Source organism: Podarcis erhardii (assembly GCF_964252035.2).
Source record: "Podarcis erhardii genome assembly, chromosome: 2".
NCBI classification, from domain to species: domain Eukaryota; kingdom Metazoa; phylum Chordata; class Lepidosauria; order Squamata; family Lacertidae; genus Podarcis; species Podarcis erhardii.
In genome coordinates this window covers 62,502,140-62,523,682 of record NC_138498.1, presented here as the reverse complement: position 1 = coordinate 62,523,682, position 21,543 = coordinate 62,502,140, and the positions used below count along the sequence as shown (strand labels likewise).

At 42.0% G+C, this 21,543-nt stretch overlaps 1 protein-coding gene across 2 annotated transcripts in view; it reads left to right on the top strand.

Annotated features, from left to right (window-relative positions):
• Positions 1-21,543, top strand: part of ADAMTS2 (ADAM metallopeptidase with thrombospondin type 1 motif 2) — a 204,743-nt gene that overhangs the window by 146,457 nt on the left and 36,743 nt on the right. For both annotated transcript variants that reach the window (XM_081851374.1, XM_081851375.1), the window contains exons 6-10: positions 7,259-7,415; positions 8,210-8,315; positions 9,889-10,032; positions 13,917-14,049; positions 17,884-17,997. In XM_081851374.1, coding sequence (XP_081707500.1) covers positions 7,259-7,415; positions 8,210-8,315; positions 9,889-10,032; positions 13,917-14,049; positions 17,884-17,997 — 654 coding nt within the window. The remainder of the gene's footprint in view (positions 1-7,258; positions 7,416-8,209; positions 8,316-9,888; positions 10,033-13,916; positions 14,050-17,883; positions 17,998-21,543) is intronic.

Sequence of the window (21,543 nt, the reverse complement as noted above, 5' to 3'; positions counted from 1 at the left end):
GATGGATTTTGGATAGGAACAAAATAGCCAAGCCGGCCAAGCTGGAGTGCAGCATTTTGCTGTGATCCAACGTCGTCCCCCCCCCCCCCAAAAAAACCTGCAGTTTTTGTGTGTAAGGGATTATGGGTGCATTAGGGACAAGTGTGAGTGAGAATGAAGAATGTCAAGAGGCAGACATTTCTGTCCCATCCTGTGTTTGTCGCAATCAGCTCTGCTTCAGTTCTGCTATGGTTTGGATTCCACTAAAACCTTCATCATTCACTTTGTTATTGACTGCATAATTCAATGCATTTTAATGGAAGGAAAATGTCAAAAACAAGGCAGAGAATGACATAATTATTTATGTAACTTTCAAAGACTAAGCAAACAATCTGTGATACTGAATTGGAACGCTAGTTGTCTTCATTTGTACAATTTTTGTTTCTGTTCTTGGGTGAGCAAACAAATTGTGTTGATTTCTGCTCTCATTTCCATTTCTGATGAAATAATCTGACATCCCAAGTGTGAATAAATTTCATCTCCAGTCAGTGAGGGGCTGCTGGGTTCATTGCTCAGCAGGTCATCCTTAAGTTGTATCCCTTCCCTTTGCATTCTTCAGATCATCTCTTTTTCCTTGGCCAGTTCTCCACAGGTGCTTGCCAGTTCCCTGTCATTCATACCACTTGACATCTTCCCCAAATCTCCAGTGGAATCATTTTCTGCATCTTTCTTCCTAGCCATCTTCCAGCCACTCTCTTAATCCGTTTCCAATCAGAAGTGAAAGCTGGAATTTTGTACCTATGAGGAAAGAATCCTGGGGCCGGCCATTATTCCCATTAGTGGAAAGAGGGAGAGAAGCTCTCTCTCTAGAGCCAGATTTCAAAGCATGATGCAGATGCCCTCAGAAACAGAACTGGAATTCAGGACATACTTTAGAGTAGAAGTGTAATGTAGTCCTTACAGCTACATATTACACACTCACTTCCCTTCACCCCAGTTGTAAATGGTAAATTATTTCCCTTTTTTATGAGATTGACAGCATGCCATGTTTTCTTCCCCTTGCTCCCACCCCAAATTACATTGCTTGTCAGTCGCTGCATTGTCTAATACTTTATTATTGATATAATGTTTCTGCTTGAGCGTTATACTTATATTACAGTATTAGAGGGGAAATCTAATAAGCCACTGCCATGAAATAAAGCTCACATCCTTTAAACCCAAAATGACACTTTTCTGATTGTGTTTGTTATTGTTGTGAGATCTGTTACCATGGGTTCCAGATGCTTTGTTTTTCTTTCCTTGTTCTTTTCTTTTCATAATAACTTGCCTAGTTCATATGACAGAGGGAAATAATCAAATAAGCCAAGTAAACAATTTGGAGGAAAATATTTTGAAAAGAACTAGTTCCCTTAGTCATTTCTGATGGCAAATGAACACATTTCTTTATTGTCTCAAACTTGGGTGCTATGTTGCTCTTCAATTTGACTATCAACAGTATTATCAATGCTCTTTTTAAAATCTAACAAGATGAGTATTTATCCCCGGGAAGTTTCCATGTATTCTCAAGGATGGCATAGAATTGTCAGAAGTTACAGCTGGAGCACCACCTAATGGATACGTTTTGAAAGTCTCCCTTTCAAGATAAAACAAAGGCATCTAAAGGACTTCCAATTGCTTTCTGGAACTAGCTGGCCACAGCTGCCACCATTGAATAACCATATATCCTTAAGCGCAAACTTATTATTTGAGTAGGAATTTTTATGTAGACAAAAAAGGATGCCAGCCGACCCATGGAAATTCTAGAATATATGGGGGGACGACCCTAAAGGAGGGTGGAGGAGACTTCATATACAGCTCAATGTGGACTAAGCATGCTTAGTGAGCACAGAATGCTGACGTACTGGAGGGGACAGAAAACTGGGTGAGGGGAAATGGAATGGAGTATAGCTGGCTAGCTGGAACTCAACAGCAGCACTAAACAGGATCCTACCCATCATATCCCATTCTTCTAATGCCCAGTTCAATTCAAAGGTTGGGGGGGGCACCTTTACTTTAAAAATTGAATATTTGTTTTAATTTTTAATTTGTTTAAATTTAATTTTTTTTACCATGCTTCTCAGCACTGCTCCACAAGCAATAAGAATTTTGCTTTAAAAAACATTAAAAACAATAAATAGCAGAGAATAATGAAAGCATGCCTTAACATCTAAGTGCCAGGCAACCACACCCAGCAAGAGAAAAGGCTCTTTTAAACAGGATGGCCTTCACCGTGGTCCAAAATGATTTCAGTGAGTTAGGAAAACAAGCCTGCCTCTGCACTCTGCAGGGAGTTAGAAGTTCCTGCCTTATTCACCACCCTTTGTTGTTGTTTTTTAAAAAAATATTTATTAAAATTTTAAAGGTTACAGAAAGAAAAAATAAAAATACCACATTAAACAAAAACAAAACAACCCATCACAATATGAAAAAACAGAAAAATACAATCCATTAAACAGAAACAAAAACGCAAAAAATACAGTAAATCTTCTCATTACTTATCTTTCATTAGCTTATTTCCTTGACCTCCTCACACCTCCCTTTTTTGTATTCTAGTTCAATTATCCATTTCAGCAAATCCTTTCCCTCTTTAAAAATTTTAGTCCTGTAAATTATCTTAATATAATGTAACTTTACTTTTCCTCCTTTCACCAATTCACAGTCAGTTATTCCCAAATCCTTTATATCATTCCTGCTAAAATCATATAATATTATTCCAACATCCTTCTAACAGTTATTAATTTTACAATGTTTCTGTAAATAGTCTTTAAATTTCTTCCAATCTTCCTCCACCGACTCTTCTCCCTGGTCTCGGATTCTGCCAGTCATTTCCGCCAATTCCATGTAGTCCATCACCTTCATCTGCCATTCTTCCCGGGTGGGTTATTCACCACCCTTTGGACCTGCGGTAAAGCCGAGACTCTCTCAGAAGAGCTTTATTAAGGTTACTTCTGTGTAAGGCCTACACAGATGAAGATGTTCCTTTGCCATAACTAGCTATAGTGCCTGTAGCAGTAGAACCTAGTAAGATACACTGCTTCTGTTCAACCAAGGCTTAAGAAACTTCAGTTCGTTCTTCTGAGGAAATATATCTGAATACTAAAATGCTTTATTTTAAACCCATGGTTTTGGGACAGAGACATCAGTGAGCAGAATAGCAATGCTTTTCATGAAGAAGGTCCCAAATTCAAAACCTGGCACCTTCAGCTGAAAGGATCAGTCCATAGAAAGGAAGGCTTCTGCCTCAGACCTTGAAGAGCTGTTGTCAATCAACTAGCCTTGGGCTGGTGTGATCTGGTATAAGCCATTTACCTGCATTGCCAAGGGACAGAGTCTTGCCACAGAGCAAGACTCAGTCCCTTTTATGATTACAATATACTTGCCGTAACATGAGTTTCTATTGATCTAAGAATCCCACGGATCAGGAGGGAGGAAAATATGCTCACATTTATTTCCCCAGTATGATGGGATGTAGTAACCCATCAAGATTTTATAGATTATTACATTTTTGAACTAGTATTTCTTCAGAAACCTCAGCATGGTGCTGGTGACTCAGACCAGTGTTTTCCATTGTATCTGGAATCCTTCTCCTGACGGTAATTGGTTCCAGATGCTTTAGAGGAAGGAAAATATCAGTACAGGGCACTAGAGCAATCCCAGACTCCGTTGTTCATACCCAAATATCATTTAATCTAATGTTTTGGGTCACACTCAGCAAAGCAATGTGTTCCCTTGACTGCATAAGAACTGTTGAACAATTGATGTTTTGAGGTTGTTTAAACCCACGTTTAGATGTTTTCTGACAAATAGCTGGGAGCAGATGAGGTGCACTCTTCATAGATTATTGACCTCTCCATAGGCAACTGTTTACTCGCTGTGAGGACAGGATGCTGGACTACGTGGGCCATAGACTCCTCCGATGTTCTTTTCTAGAACTCCTTGTGCATATAGGAGAAGCTCCAGGGGGCTTCCCCAAGGTTAGCATTAGTGCCACATTAACATATGCAATGTACGTATGGAGTTATCCCTGGTGTTAGAATTGTAGAGTTGGAAGGGACCCCAGAGGGTCATCTAGTCCAACCCCCTACAACGCAGGAAATGGAGAAGACCTTCCTAGCTGGACCACATCCAGACTGTTGCTATATTTCTATTTATTACATTGATATACCACTTTTTCCTTTAAGGTCTTCGAGGTTGGTCACATGGTTCTCCCCAACCTATTTTATCCTCACAACCCAGTGAGGTGAGCTAGGCTGAGAGACAGTGACTGGCCCAATGCCACCCAGTGAGCTTGATGGCTGAGCGGGGATTTGAACCGTGGTCTCCCAGGTCACAGCCCAACATCCTGGGTAGGATTCATTGCTGTTGCACAACAAGCCTAATTTATTCATTCAATTATCAGGAAAGTGATGGGGAAATGTGTGGGATTACAGTTGCTTGAATGCAAAATTGTATAATGCTATCTAAACAAATCAGAGTGAATACTCAGTAAACCACCGATGTACTATAGTATCCTTGCAAACTTTGTGCAAACAAAACAGGACGAATGCTCAAGAAACATGTCTGTAAACAACCTGGTATTTCTGCAAGTATATTGCAGTGTAGTATTTTCTGGAACGGACAATGGCTGCAATCCTAAACACACTCACTAAGGGAGCATAAGAAGAGCCTGCTGGATCAGACCAGTGGCCCTTCAAGTCAAGCATCCTGTTCTCACAGTGATCAACCAGATGCCTGTTAAAAAAAAGTTTAGCAATTCCATTGGACCTAGTGGGATTCAAGCAGATAACTCCAGACAAAGGGATACCAGCAATTTCTGTTTTCACAAGGAAGTCTTAAGCATGTATACTCAGAAACCTGACTGAGGTCAGTCAAACTTACTGCTTGCTAGGTGGCTGTCAACAGGATTGCAGCCTAAATAAATGCTAATGCCATCTTCATTTTTTTGCTAGCAACAGAACCTGTTCCTTTTCTCTTCTTTCCGCAAGAATTAAAAGGTTCCAGATAGTATATACTGTAATCCGAAATGCTGTAAGAGCATCTTAAACACCACTGAATGCCACAGGATAGAATTCAATCTGTATTCCCTGCCCAACCCCCAAAAGTATGGTTCTGCTCACCACCAAAACTGGCAGTTCAGTTGTATCTGCTCAGGCTCATTTGTAAGGGCGTTGGGAAGCTTCCTGAATAACAATTCGTTACATGTGGTATAGCTGCGTGAGACAACACAGATCAACCAAGCTGTTTTCAACTAGAGACAGCTGGCTGAGATTTTTCACATGTAGTGATGGAGACATTCTTCAAAGCCAGAAGAAATTTTGAAATATATCTTGCAGGGCAAAAGTAACAAACAAACAAAAACAGTTGCTTGTTGCCCTGCAGTCCATGCTTAGCACTGGAAACCATCTTGAAGCAGCGACCACATATATATATATATTTGAGTGGTGGGTGGGTGTTGAACTCCCCCATGGTAGCAGATACTAGGATTCATGTGCTAATCATAGTTGTCATGCTGGGGGAATAAATAAGAGATAGATGCCAGCCAGGGTGTCTGGTGATGGGATACTGTAGTTGTTTCTGGTGCACAGTCAGGGTTATCATCTTCTGAACAAAGGAGCGTTCATGTATGTATAAGAGCTTCCTCAGATGTGTACCGTTTTCTACTATTGCAATATTATTATTTTTGGCATCTCCGACAACATTGCAAATGGCTCCAGATTCTCATTTCACTGGGGAACCTGTGCCTGCTAGATGTTGAAGGACTACAATTCCCTGACCATTGGTCACATTGGCTAGGGCTGCTGAGGGTTTGGCACCTGAAGGACCAGACGCCCCTCACCTCTGGTGTAAGGGATAAGGGATCCAGACAGTTGCATCATGTGATGCACTTCCAGATTTTGGGAAGGTTTAAATGTTGTAAGAAACAGCCAGTAGAGCATTGCAAAAGGTTGGAAATGCCAGTGTCCAGTGCCAGGCCTTATATTAATTCTCCCAGCTGCAAGTTTTCTTTCCCCTCTGTACAAGAGTATTTGGGGTGGAAATGTATCCTTTGTTTCTTAACAAAATATATACTTTTCCCCTTCCACTTCATTCACAGGACAGCTTACAAGAAGTATATATATAAAAAATCAGATTCAGTTTCATACACAACCAACCACCCATTTATATATCATCATCCCACAGCTCCTTGTGGGGAGACTACTGTCACTCCTACCAATATCAATAAGGAGTAATTCTATGGTGGTTCTTTTCTTTGATTAGTTTATCATGGCCAAATAAGGCTGTTTCACACAAAGGAATACCTACCATAATTTCTATATTACCAGGAATTTTACATGTAACTGTTGAATTATAAAACAGATTAGGTTATGAAGGAGACTAATTTGGATAATCCATTATGCTTATATTAAATTGGGGCAGGGGGACAGAATTTATGCAGAATTACTCCTTTTTCATTTTGATAGGTGCAGTTAGAGGATGGGCATCACAAATCTAGCCTGCAAGTCTCCTGCACACCCTGCCTTAGGGCAGCTTCTTACGTAAAGTATAGACCCCCAAGTATAAAATTGTATATATTCCCACTTCATCATTTTTTGAAGTGTTAAATAAATGCCGTATTTAACACTTGTGATACAAGCAACAAATAAAAGATGCCTGTGGCTTTCACAGCTGATTCAGCATTTATGTATTTTAATTTTCCAGCATTGGGTACAAAACATTGCATAAGAAGCTGTTCTTTGTCCTATATTAGTGTGTCTAGCAAAGCAGCCAAAATACAATATCCATTTGATGTGGTCCCTTCTTTAAAATGTTTGGCAACTCGGAGCTTTAAAAAAAGCACTGCACTTAGTCGTGGTTTTTTTCTATCCTCTGGTATGTTAAGTCCCACTTCACTTCATAGACAAGAGATGCCTTTGTTAAAACGCATCTAAAATGGAAGATTTATGTTTCCTTTGTGTAAGATCAACTCCAATTCTGTCTTCTTGTGAGATAAGTAACCACCACTGTAAAAGGGAACAAATTACTTTTATCCATAAATAAGTGGGCTTAAGACTAAGTCCTTTGTTTGTGGTTGTACCATTACCATAATGGATTGGTAATTCCGTGCTGAAGTGAACATATATATTCCAGAGGCTCTGGGCTAAGACAGGCTGGCTAAAAAACAAATTGTAACTCTCTCTCTCTCTCTCTCTCTCTCTTTCTTTCTTTCTTTCTTTCTTTCTTTCTTTCTTTCTTGATCTAGTCCACAAGTTTGATTGAGATCGGTAACCCTTCTCAAAGTTTAGAGAATGTGTGTCGCTGGGCCTACTTACAACAGAAACCTGATACTGGGCATGCAGAATATCATGACCACGCAATATTTCTCACTAGACAGGATTTTGGCCCCTCCGGTATGCAAGGTAAGTTCCATGTTGAAGGGCAGCCCATCACACAAAAGGTATGGCTCCTAGATCATGCTTCTCTCACCCTCGTATCTTTTAGCACCATCTGATATTTGGCCTTAAAGGGGAAATTTAGCCCATTGCTATTTCTCTGCTGTTGGTTGTTTCTGACTTCTTTAATCCATATTTGTTTTTCAGCTTCAAAGGCATTTGAGGGATATTTTCTTTTAAATCTTAACCAAACTAAAGAAGTCTTACAAGTTAGCAGACTAGCCAAAATACAGTGCAAGTGCTTTTGGAAACAGCCAAGATTTCTCAGTTGGAAAGCATGAATAGTTCTTCAAATATAACTCTGACTGAAGAACCCATTTCACACTCAAGAATTTCCAAAAGTACTGGACTTAGAGTGCCTAGTTATTTCTCTAGGGAGCCTTAAAAAAAAACCAGCAACATGATTTTAAAATTGTAGCTCATCGTTGCTTTTTCCTCTTTCCCAAACCTACACTAGGATTTAATGGGGCCATTCAGTTAACCACTGACCAAGGGTAGCCAACATTGTATCTTGTAGATCAGGGATGTCCAGCAGGTCAATCTGGATCGACTGGTCGATCCCTGGGAGGTTCCGGTCAATTGCTGTCAATTGTGGGCTCCTTTTGCCTAAGAGCATCTGCCCCTGCCCCCTCGCCCCCCAGTGTTTTCCTCTATTTCCCACTTATTTAAATAAGACACCTGCTGGAATGCTTACTACTGATTGGCATACTTAAAGAGTTCTTTTACATGCATCTTTTCATATCTCACATTCTCCCTAATAGGCTATGCTCCAGTTACTGGCATGTGTCATCCAGTCCGAAGTTGCACACTTAACCATGAAGATGGCTTCTCTTCAGCCTTTGTTGTAGCCCATGAAACTGGACATGTGTAAGTAGCACTTATGTGTGGTATATGGCTCCATTCATGCACCATTCCTCCACTAGAGATTTGCCTTTAGGATTGGCTAGTGCAACTGGATCAAACCAAATACCTCCCACCGTGCATAAATGGCATCCTGCCAGTGGCCTCTTAAACTTTCTCATTATTCTTATTTGCCCACAATGGCAGACACTGGAAGGCTGGACCTACAATATGTAGACCCAGTTCAGTTTGGTGGATGACAGGTTCTTTAGATTTATTTCCTTACCTTGGAATGGGCATGTGATCGCAGCTTACCAAAGCACTTTTCCTGCACAACAAACATGTTAATGTTTGTTCCAAGGGATCTTGTGTGAGAACAGTGCCCGATGGATGAAACCTGATGCCATTAGGCAGGAAGGTGGTAGTAAATCCTCATTTTTTAATCCTGAATGAAATACCTTCAGTATCTCAACAGAATAAGGACTCTCAGAGATGCATTTTCCCTCAACACTTTCTATTAGACTAGGATAGCCTGTGGACACTTTTCTGTTTTTTCTCTTAGTTATTACTGAGGACTTTCCTGGCCTCTTAAGAATCTGCACATGATTTGGCTCTCTATATCTTTGATGCATTTCTTTTCATTTATTCCTGAATCTTCTTCTAAAAAGAACATGGAGGGAAATGAAAGGTCATTTCTCTGACAGGGGAATGAGATATTGCCTCACAGTCTATGTCTGCAGTGTTGTGGTGGAATGATAAATCCTCTTTAAGAAGTCTCCAACTTCATCCAAATTTTGTTCGTTGACAAATGGGCCTAGTGGCCGGTCAAGAGCGCTGTAGCACTCCTCAAGCTGTGTGTGTGTGGACCTGATTAGTGCCTGGGTGGGAGGTCATTGACAGGCCATGTAAGCTGCTCTTAGCTTCTCAAAGAAAGAGTAGAATATAAGAAAAAATTAAATGAAACATGATGGGAAAAGTAATTAAGGACAGACTTCAGAAGTTGGACATGAGCCAGCATAACAGTGGGGCTACTCAAAAGCTAATTTAATCATAGGCTGCATTATCAGAAGGGTGTGGGCCCCAGGTATATGCATGCTACAGTATAGTCTGCAGGAATATGATGAGCAGGTCTGGGTCTGGTCAGTCTCTGGATGTGTGACAATGTGGGACCCTTGCCATGATGGAAGAAGGATGTAAATGTAATTAAATTAAATTAAAATACTTCTACTGTATTCTGTACTAGTGAGGTTGCATCTGGAATATTGTGTCTTGTTATGTGTGCCATATTTTAAGATAGACATGGAAAATCTGGAGCATGGTGAGAGGAAGGCAGCCAGGAAGCTGGCCAGGTGATGCTGCTACCTTGCTCACCATCCCAGTACACAGAAGTGCCTGGAGGCCAGATTCATGGCAGCTGCTCCTTGCTTCCTGCTGCTCCTCCTGAGCTTTGTCTCCATTTACAGGCTTGCCAGGGATGCTGGTAGTCGTATCCTTTATTGCAGATCCTGGTTCCAAGATTCTTTCCAACTCCACCATTCTATTAAAACGATAAGGAGTAAGACTTCTTTAACAGGCTTTGTTGTGCTACCTTTTCCTCTAGTTTAGGCATGGAACATGATGGCCAAGGAAACAGGTGCGGGGATGAAGTCCGGATGGGAAGCATAATGGCCCCTCTTGTGCAGGCTGCCTTCCACCGCTTCCACTGGTCTCGATGCAGTCAGCAGGAGTTGACCCGATACCTCCAGTGAGTACACTGATGAAGTGGGAACTTATGAGGTTGTGAGTGAAATTCTAAGTGCAGTGTTTATAGACCACCATTCAATCGAGTCTTGGATTTTTAAAAAAGAAAACAATCCTGCTAGGAATATGGGAACTATTTTTCGTTGGGGAAGGGGTATAAGAGCTATAAAATAAATAAATGCCGCAGTCTTAACCCCACTTGACTTGAGAGTAAGCTGCATTGGACTAATGGAATGCACATCTGAGTAGACCTGGATAGGCATGTGCTGTAAATTTTTGTACATGGGGCAACAATTAAAAAAAAAAAAAGTATTTTCTCAGAGTTCAGCACCAGCTTTTTCTCAGTTCTCTTTCAGCAATATTTTAAGGAGTGGCTTCTGGCAAGAACAGATTAAAATAATCAGGAATCAATGTGAGTTTTGTACAATGCCAGTATCTTTTTTTAAAGCTACATTTCATTACATAAAGCGAACATGCCCCAGCTTCTTCTTCTTTTTAATAAAAAAGAACAGAAACAAAATGATCCTTTGATCATCACCAGTAGTACGAATGTATGGTGCTGACTTTTGAAGATGAAACAAAGGTATGGAGAGGATATTGTGAAAGATAATTACCCACCATGCATTTGTAACTTTGATGATTGACTATTGTAATACACTGCTCTTGAAGATAGTTCTGAAGCATCAACTGGTGGTATAGAATGTTGTAGATATTATTTAATGTAGAATGAATTTTGGAGCAAAGTTTCACTGGCAGATCTAAACAGCTTGACAGGTTCATATGGAAGGAGATGCTCCCATAGGTTTGCTGAGCCTAGGACATTTAGAAGTTTAAAGGTCATAACCAATACATTGAATCAGGCTTAACAACAAAATGAAGAATCACCAACACATGCTCCCTATAGCCCAACCCCTGTTAACAAGTGGGCTGCAGAAAATTCTGGACCACCTTCGAGAGCAGGCCTATATTACAGCAACTGAAATTGGAGGTTTACTATCTCAAGGAGGTGGTGCAGACAGCTATGAAGATTCACTTCTGGCTACAGTTACTCCTAGAGATTTCAGGAGCAATGCTTGGCCTAAGAGTACCTGCAATCCACATACCTGCTCTGTCAAGAAGGGAGAAACTCACCTGAGGCCTGGCCACCAACAATTCATCGGTTCCTTGTCAGGATGCAGTTTGAGCTATGAAGCCCTTCATGACCTGGGATTGCAAGTCTTAGAGAGTGTCTCTCCCTCTTCCCTCCATTCTTATGTGCATAAAGGGCCATGCTCTTGCTTATGGTGAAACTATAAACTGCAAGGGAAATGTTTGCCCTCTAACATTAAGGCAGTTATAGAGGTGAGCATGTACAGGAGAAATCAGTGAAGTGGAGGCAGATCCTTCCTCTGCACTCCTTCCCTGCATCTGACCTCCCAGACTATTTTAATCTATTGTTTTCTCTATTCACTAGTATTTGAAATAAATCAACTGGAAGTGTGGGGCAGAGGTGAGGAAGGAGGGATGACTTTGGACATTCCCAGGACAAGTTTGGAAACACATTTGCTAATGCAATATGTAGTTCCCCCCTCAAAGATTCAATGGGGCCTTCTCCTATATAGAAGAAGATTGATGCATGTCAGTGTGTGTCTCTTACTGGCCATTTGAAAAATATACAATGTCCTTTATGGAAACTTGCTATTAGAAAATACACTATAATTTTTCTACTATCTTATATTGTTTGATTTTTTAAAATGTGTTTATTCTCCTTGTCAAGGTTAGAATTGTTATCTGCTTACTTGTTTTGAGGGATTTTTATTGACTCTGTGCTTTGTAAGTCACCTTGATACAGTTTTCTCCTTCAGTCTTCCTTTTTAATCTCTATAAGCTACATCCCATAATATTCCTTCCCTTATTTTCATTCCTTCTAGAAGCCAGCAGAACTGAAGAGCAAAACAAAACTTTGCAGTGGATGTGCCATTAGCACTAATTGATTTCCTAGTTTTGTTTGTGACACTGTGGAGGGCATTTTTAAAAAATATATAATAATAATAATAGGAACATGATTAATATTCCAAAACAGTACAACAACTAAAAACCCAGCCATCCTTCAAAATTTGCATATTTCTGAATTTGCAATGCAATTTTCCAACCAAGTAATGTGTACAAAAATGCATATACAAGGGTAAAGTGTGCATAAAGACACATATATTTGAGAAAATAGCATACAAAAATACCTTATAGTAGGGTGAATTGCCCCCATTCCACTTCAGAAATCCATCCTACAGGCAGCTGAAGCCAGATCATACTAGGGAGTAGGAAAGGGATCCTCAAGAAACAACACTTGTGGCAATACCAAAATCTTTACTGAACAGCATCTGGGAAAGGGAAGACACTCGTGTTTGGCTTTGACAACTAATTGCCCCAGCAGGACCTTGGACAGTGATTGACAGACAGCAGGGTAAGAGGAGCAGTGTCCTTTATGACACCAATACCATTCTAGGAACACCTTCAGCTATTTGGTGTGTCTGGAGTACCAAGGTGAGGTTCTAGGCAGAGGAGTCTTAGCGGTGTGCTCAAGTTCCCATGTGTGCTGTGTTTTGTAAACAAAACACTTTTTGTTTACAAAAGTGTCCTCTTACCCTGTTTCCCATCACCAGAGTTCCATAGCTTCCTGCCACATGCCCTATTCCCTCCTGTGCTGCTATGCTGTGAACATATGCTGAGCTACCCCATATCCTTTGTTCTGTTATGGTGACGTGGGTGGAACAATCATCAACATAGGGTCAACTGTTTTTAAAAACGGTTTCCTCCTGTTTAAAGAAATCCTTTTTGTTAGGTCTACAGCTAGTGTAAAGTACCAGTAGGCATGAGGGTGGAATGAAGGGTTATGGGATATGGTGCATATGTGTGCTGTTCTCCAACACCACCCCATCCCACCCACAGATTGACTCCATTCCAGCCACCCTGTTGGCATACCTGTCATGGCGGCTGCGTATATGGCATTCTGCTGGCTTAGCAAGGCTTCTGGCAAATCCTGTTGCCCCCCTCAGCCTGGAAAGGAAACCTATAGAGATAGTTTCAGGTAGAAAGTAAAAATGTAACAGTGAAACAGACCTGAGTGTGCTTAAGAAAGCAAAAGGCCAAAAAGAGCCCTGGCTTCTTATATGTATGTACTCCTGGCTCAGGGACAGAATCATTTATTTGTGAAGCTTGGCAGTCAATATTCTTGGATGATCGCACTGCCCTTTCCTCCTAAACTTTTCCTTAAAAGACACAGTGCTGGCACAAATTTCACAAATGGAAATGTAATTAAAGCTTTTGTCCTTATCCCTACTTTGTTTTCAAACACATTATTTATTACAGGCTTAGCAGAAAAGATTTTTTTTAAAAAATTCCTAACCAGCATAAGACAACAAATACAAAGCCAAATATAAAATGTTAAACAACATAATGAAGTAGCAATAATTGTAATAGAGTTTAAAAGAAAGGGGGAACAGCATCAGTTAACTGGTTTGTTTATTTATTAAACAGATGACTCCAATAACAAACAATAAAAACATGAAGAATAAAAAAAATTATACAGAAAGAAATGGTCTCATCCCCACTTATAGGAACTTAACAAAAAAATTTTTTTTTTCAGATGGTTTCTCAGGGCTATAAATTAGAATATAAACCTACCCTTCAACTTAGGGGCATAACAATGGGCAGAACATTGACCAGCTTCAGAGGCAAATCTAGCATAGTGAATGCCATGTTCAGTGTAACCTAAGGTATTAACTGTGCTTTGTGAACTCATTTCTGAGAAAACCTGCCCTTTATTTTGCTTGGAATAAATTTGAACCGAAACCTCAAACACTGTAAAAATTTCACATTCCCATCTGTGCCTGTAATTTTTGCCTGTTTCAGCTCCTACGATTGTTTGCGCGATGATCCATTTGATCACGACTGGCCTTCCCTGCCTCAGCTGCCAGGAATCCACTACTCCATGAACGAGCAGTGCCGCTTTGATTTTGGTCTGGGCTACATGATGTGCACAGCTGTGAGTACTTAACCGACTTTTGCTGTACCTTGTCCAGGGCCTTTTTGCAGCTGTCACTGAAATGGCTTTAAAGAGCCGTTAAACTAGAGCCTCGGAAGAAGGGTCATGCGTCTGACGGACAGAAAAGAAAGCGCAATAGTAACCTCTGAGGTGTTGCAGAAAGTCGTGTAAACACCCTGCTTTTGGAAATTGAAAATCCAGAAATTATGATGCCCTAATTTTATTAGGAAGTTTTGAAAACTGAATGAATATGGTAAAGAGGGAGTATCACATTTCACCACTTCAGTGCCCCCAAATGGAGTTCCAAACCCTACTTTGTACAGTGGCTTCTGTTCTCATTTATGAAAATACAGCCTTACATGCATGCACAGGGATTCCCTGTCATGATCTCAGACATAGGGGGAGCCTCTAGGCTTCTTATGGGGTGCAGATGTCAGTCCCTGCCATGACCCATTCAGCATTTCCAAGTTCAAAAAAAGGTTTGCCAGGATGGCTGAACTTAGCACTATAGCGTCTGCTTTCGGCTTGGGATTCCAACCCAAAATATACCTCCATCTTTTGTCCCCACCCCCCATTGTGGATGTCCTGTTGAAATGATAAGAAAAGGGCCAGTTGCTCCTGTGTGAGTCTCGTTTTTACCTTCTTTCCTGATAGTAGCATCAGGAGGGGATGCACATGGTACATGACATATGCTCTGCTTCCTCTAGACCTTTTTTTTTTTTTTTTTTTTGCAGCCGAATAATATTTCTGTGGACAGTTTCCCAGCCCAAACAGCAGTCCTAGTTCATCTCGAAATCCAGGCTGCATCAAAAATATTATAGCCGGTGCACCCATGCGTGTGGATGGCTCACAAGAAAGAAGCCCCTCCACTTGGTGGTGCTCAATCATCAATGTTGGCATTTACTCTGTCATCAGTGTATCCAAGTGTCTCTTGATCACTTTCCAAAGAGCACTGTGACTTAGCTTTATGTAACATACAATGTGCTGCCAGATCTGGAGGGGTCAACTAGTATATACAGTAAAGTATTTAGCGTAGCTATTTAGTTGACTGAGTGGGGTTGGGGTGGGGCTGGATGGAGGATATGGGCGTTGCATGCATTCACCTCCCGTTGCTTGACTTCCTTTATTGTGCAAACTACATGCTTGCCAAGGGGGTGGGGGACAGCCTTATAGGGTTCCCTCCATGTGTAGGCACTGTACCCACATGAGGAGGGATCCTGCTCATTGTTAGATGCACTGACTATTTAGACATGCATTTAGCTCTCCAACCAGTTCTGTCCCTGCAGGCTTAAAGCAGGTAACACTTTTTAAATGTTAAAAATGAATCTGCTGTAAAAGAAATGAGCCTCTCCCTAAGTCATTTTCATCCCCTAGATAGAGGTTTGGGGATACTCAACTGACGATACAGAAACAGTCGGAGTTGCTTAGCCTTGGGGTGTAGAATGTGAAACTGTGATGATGAAGAGGCAGAGCTTCAAACAAGAATATACCCTTCTTGCTGTCATCACTTTCTTGCCCGTTGTTTCTGCCTTATTGCACACATAAGGTCATTTTGAGGAACTGTGTTTATTTACATGGCACAAAACAGATTGCTTTCCTGTGTTGGTTGTATGACCATTGACCAATAATAATAATAATAATAATAATAAATTTTATTTATATCCCGCCCTCCCCAGCCGAAGCCGGGCTCAGGGCGGCTAACAGCAATCAACAATCAAACAATCAGATATTCACACATTATAAAAATATTACATTATAAAAATCAATTAAAATCAAATTAATGGCAACTAATTAAGCAAGATTCTAAGCAGGTTGCCAGAGGAGGGAGTCAGACTGCGCCCTGACCAAAGGCCTGGTGGAACAACTCTGTCTTGCAGGCCCTGCGGAAGGATGTCAGGTCCCGCAGGGCCCTAGTCTCTTGTGACAGAGCGTTCCACCAGATTGGAGCCGCAGCCGAGAAGGCCCTGGCTCTAGTTGAGGCCAGCCTAACCTCTCTGAGGCCTGGGACCTTGAGGATGTTAGTATTTGCAGACCGTAGGTTTCTCTGTGGGGCATACCAGGAGAGGCGGTCCCGTAGGTACGAGGGTCCTAGGCCGTATAGGGCTTTAAAGGTTAAAACCAGCACCTTAAACCTGATCCTGTACTCCACCGGGAGCCAGTGCAGCTGGTGTAGTACCGGTTGAATGTGATCTCGCAGCGAAGACCCCATAAGGAGTCTCGCCGCGGCATTCTGCACCCGCTGGAGTTTCTGGGTCAGTCTTAAGGGCAGCCCCACGTAGAGCGAGTTACAATAATCCAGTCTGGAGGTGACCATCGCATGGATCACAGTGGCTAGGTCAGGGCGAGAGAGATAAGGGGCCAACTGCTTAGCTTGGCGGAGATGAAAAAATGCCGCCTTTGTTATAGCTGTAATCTGCGCCTCCATAGAGAGGGAGGTATCGAAGATTACACCCAAACTCTTAACGGACGGTGCTGGCACTAATTGCACCCCCGCAAGAGATGGGAGTTGCCCCCTCAATCCCATATCATCCCGCCCCAGCCAGAGGACCTCTGTCTTCGAAGGATTTAACTTCAACCGGCTCCCACGTAACCATCCAGCCACAGCTTCCAGACATCTCGCCAGTGTATCGGGGGCCGAGTCAGGATGGCCATCCATCAACAGATAGAGTTGGGTGTCATCGGCATACTGATGGCAACCCAGCCCAAAACTCCGGACAAGCTGGGCGAGGGGGCGCATAAAGATGTTAAAAAGCATCGGGGATGTACACATAACGAACAGAACGTTTGGACCTAGTTAAAACCAGATCAACTCCTCGGTGGTGTAGTCTTTAGGACACCTGGTAAAAATTTACTGCCCACCCCCAATCCCTGACCCTGATGTGTGTGTGTCTCCAACAGTGAGGACTAAAGCAAAACACAAAACAGCTTCCAGCTGGTGTGGTCTATTTTTTCTTTCTTTTATGTGTAAAGATTTCTGGAATGAAAACCACATCTGTGGTGATGTGTATTGTGAACGCTATGTTCCCCTGGCTCTGAACGAAATATCTCTTCTTTCTTGTGCCTGAACACTGATAATCTTCATACTTTTACTGCTCTTCTTTGTGGGCAGTCTACTGTGGTTGAACTGCAAAATTCACCTACACTGATCTACAGTCCAAGCCTGTACTTAATAGTAGGATCCTCTGCGCTGCATAGTTCCAGTATAGTACTGAGCAAAATCCAATTTTGGGGTCATTTTTCATCCAGTTTGTTTTTATGCCCTCTGCTTAATGGCCATTATTTTTTGTTTCCTCTCTCAATTGTTCTTTAAAAGATGTTGTGTTGCTTTCTTCTTATAGTAAGTAGGCTTGCTATTATTATTGTACACCAGCCTGGAATTGGGAGGATGAAGGGTAGTTTAGACATTTTATGAATAAATGAATAAATACTCATTTAATTCAGTATCCATCCAGTGTTGGAGGAGGAGGATGTTGGGCACCAGGGAGCTGACTTAAATGGAATGCTGACAACGCTGATTTAATGATGACTGGCAGATTTATGACTTCTGGGGTGGCAGGCGGAATGGTGGGACATAAATAGCCCTCAAACGTCTCTGTACATTCTGGTATGTAGCACTGGAGCGCTTCTGGATCCACTGTGGCTTCTGAAAGCCTACATAGCAGTGTACACTATTCTGTGTCCCCTTCTGGCTGACCAGAATCTAGCAACCTTTATTTCTGCCTTCATAAGGCTAGTCTACTGTAATATATTTCACTTGCCAACACAACCTTTGCTAACTGAGCATTCTGTAAAAATCAAGAGGTTAACTTATGGTCATGCATCCTTTCATTCTAGTTCCGTACCTTTGATCCATGCAAACAGCTATGGTGTAGTCATCCCGATAACCCTTATTTCTGCAAAACAAAGAAAGGACCTCCACTGGATGGAACCATGTGCGCTCCTGGAAAGGTAAGATATTGTAAGATAGCACCTTACTGTATGAAGTGAAGGAGTAGGCATAAGAAGAAGGAAAGGAAATGGCAAAACACCATAATCTATATGCACTATAAATTTAAGGTAATATCATATCGCTTTAAGCAGCAATGTCTTCTTCCAAAGAATACTGGGAAGTGTAATGTTTTTGCTGAGATCCCTATTCCTCTCACAGAGTTACAGTTCTTAGAATACAGCGATACCTCTGGTTAAGAACTTCTGGGGGTCCATTCTTAACCTGAAACTGTTCTTAACCTGAGGTACCACTTTAGCTAATGGGGCCTCCTGCTGCTGCCGCGCTGCTGCTGCACAATTTCTGTTCTCATCCTGAAGCAGAGTTCTTAACCTGAGGTAATATTTCTGGGTTAGTGGAGTCTGTAACCTGAAGCATCTGTAACCTGAGGTACCACTGTAGTTCACCCATCAGTCCCTCTTCCCAGGGAACTCTGGGAATTGTAGCAGCAGGGGTCTAATAATTCTAAGCACCCTAAATGAATGACACTTCCGAGGATACTTTGGAGGAAGGCAGCTCTTTGAAGTGGTATGATACTGCTTTAAATGTATAGTGTGGATGGGGTCCCAGTGGGAAACGTAATGAAACACAGGTGGGAATCCTAGGAAAGGAGTGTGCTGTTTCACCCAGGTCCTACCAATGGGTTTCCCGTGGGCATTTGGTTGGCCACTGTGAGAACAGTGTGTTGGACAAGATGGGCCTTTGGCTCTTCCAGCAGGCTCTTCCTATGTTATTATGTTCTTCAATAACTAGGAGCACTAGAGAGTGGTGGCATTTTATAATCCGTTTTAGGTTTAAATTCTGATCCAAATTCAAGTCACATCTCAGGTTCAGTTCACGTTTATGTCAAGTTCATTGTTAAAATAAAACTTTAAAGATCCAGATTGGGTATTTTTTAGTTTTTTTAAAGAAAATCTGTGTGAAATCATTAATCCTTGTTACTCATTAAAAGTACAGGTAAAGGACCCCTGACAGTTAAGTCTGGGGTTGTGGCACTCATCTCACTTTATTGGCCGAGGGAGCCGACGTTTGTCCGCAGACAGGGTTTCTGGGTCATGTGACCAGCGTAACTAAGCTGTTTCTGGCGAACCAGCGCAGCGCACGGAAACGCCGTTTACCTTCCTGCTGAAGTGGTACCTATTTTTCTACTTGCACTTTTTGGCATGCTTTCGAACTGCCAGGTTGGCAGGAGCTGGGACTGAGCAACGGGAGCTCACCCCGCCTCGCATGCATAATAAAATGCCCATAGACAGGAGTGGACTTCTTTTTTAAACACCCATTTTTGCCGAATTATTAAAATTAAATAATCCTCACCCTTGCTGTTGGCTTGGATTTTTTTGGAGAAGTAACCGCTGTAGAAGACTGGCACAGAAGCTTCACTTTGCAGGGTTGCGATGTCGCCTAACTTTTTTCAGCTCCCCGCCCCCCACTCTGTGCTTTCCAGCACGGAGGCAGATACCGGAGCTTGCCGAACTGCTGTTGTCAGTCTCAGGACTTCTCGAAACCCCAGGTTTCTTCCTGGGGCTTTCTTGGGGGTGCATGTCGCTCTCACACTTCCCTTGACCCTCTGTGGAGCCAAATCTGAGAGCGCTCAGCTGGAGCTGTCAGATCCCCATCCGTCCGCCATCTCGTGGCTACCCGGAGTATATGATTCATCCAAAGGTAGTTTACTTTTTTTTGTTTTAACCGTGTGCATAATCCTGAAGATAAACAGTGAGCAGTGTGTGGAACTTGGGGGTCACACACGCACCAGAAGCATATACCAGAATTTTGTGAAGTGTCACAACAAGTTGTGGAAGAACAATTTCAAAAAATTAGTACAGTGGTACCTCAGGTTAAAAACTTAATTTGTTTTGGAGGTCCGTTCTTAACGTGAAACTGTTCTTAACCTGAGGTTCCACTTTAGCTAATGGGGCCTCTTGCTGCCGCCGTGCCGCCACCACACAATTTCTGTTCTCATCCTGAAGCAAAGTTCTTAACCTGAGGTACTATTTCTGGGTTTGCGGAGTCTATAACCTGAAGCATCTGTAACCTGAAGCGTTTGTAACCCGAGGTACCACTGTATAATAATACAAAGGACTGCATAAGTTTGGACACAATTGTCCTGATGCTGGAGCCAACAGTGAACCTTGGCTCAGGTAGATGGCCCAAGCTGTGGTGCATCAGTGCCATGCAAGGGATGGTGGGCATGTTTCCATGCTGCTGTTTATAGGTTTGAATTGACCCTCCAAAGCAGGCATCCCCAAACTTGGCCCTCCAGATGTTTTGGGACTACAACTCCCACCATCCCTAGCTAACAGGACCAGTGGTCAGGGATGATGGGAACTGTAGTCCCAAAACATCTGGAGGGCCGAGTTTGGGGATGCCTGCTCCAAAACCTTTTTGTTCACTTTAGAGTAACTCCTTGTGTATACCTTGTCTGTTTTTCTTTCCATCTGAACACCTATTAATTAATGACTTTAGCATTCTCACTGTAAAATGAATCTATACATTTAAACAACCACTTTATTGAGCAAATTAACAAGAAAACAATGCTTCTGAATTCTAAACAAAGCTTCTTCTTTTTGCACCTTAAAACAATTAGCACTTATGCAGTTAGTCTAATAAAAAGCCTGATAGTTTACTACAACTCTTGACAAGAACAAATAAATGGAAGTAATGAGCCTAATAAGAACAAAAATAATAATGCAGTGATGAAAATTCCCTCTCCCTGGGGATTTCTTCTTCTATTGCACTGTAGCACAAAATATATGTGTTAACAACAACTGAATTATGGCTCCTATAAAATAAAATCTGAAGTACATTGAAGAAAGGGTTACAGTATATGCCTAAGCCAAATATCACAAAATGAAACATACAAAACTATATTTGAATTGCTAGTGTAACAAGATGGCAGATTTGACCTTGTGGGAAGTCTCTGTTTTTCATTTGCATTATTCTCAACACGCCTGAATGTATACATATTTTATGATGTTATTAGGCTGCTGCAGAGGAAGCAGGGGGCGGGTAGCATCTTCATCATACCCATTCACATTACCTAAAAGTTGAGTTTGTGTGGGGAATCTTATCTTTCAGCTGTTAGATAATTGGGAAGGTGATAACTGTACTGCCTACTGCTAGATAAGCCATGGGTTGGAAATAGAGTGATGAGTGAACTCTCACACCACCCACCTCTCCTTGTGCTGGATTGCCTTTGAAATAAATCAAGCTACTTCCCAAAAGATTAGACCAGGGGTAGGCAACCTAAGGCCCATGGGCCAGAAGCGGCCCACGAAGGCTGTTTAACCGGCCCACAAGCTGCCCCCGAACTGAGCTGCCTGCTCGGTGAGTCCCCGCGCGCTGCGCTAAACCAGCACAGCACAGGGACTCTCTTCCGCAGCTCTGGAAATCGCTTCTGTGCAGGTGCGATTTTCAGCATCTGGGCATGCGCAAAAGCAATTTCCAGTGCTGTGGACATGCACAGACACAATTTCTGGCATCGCGCTGTGCTGGTCCGGCCCACGGAAGAT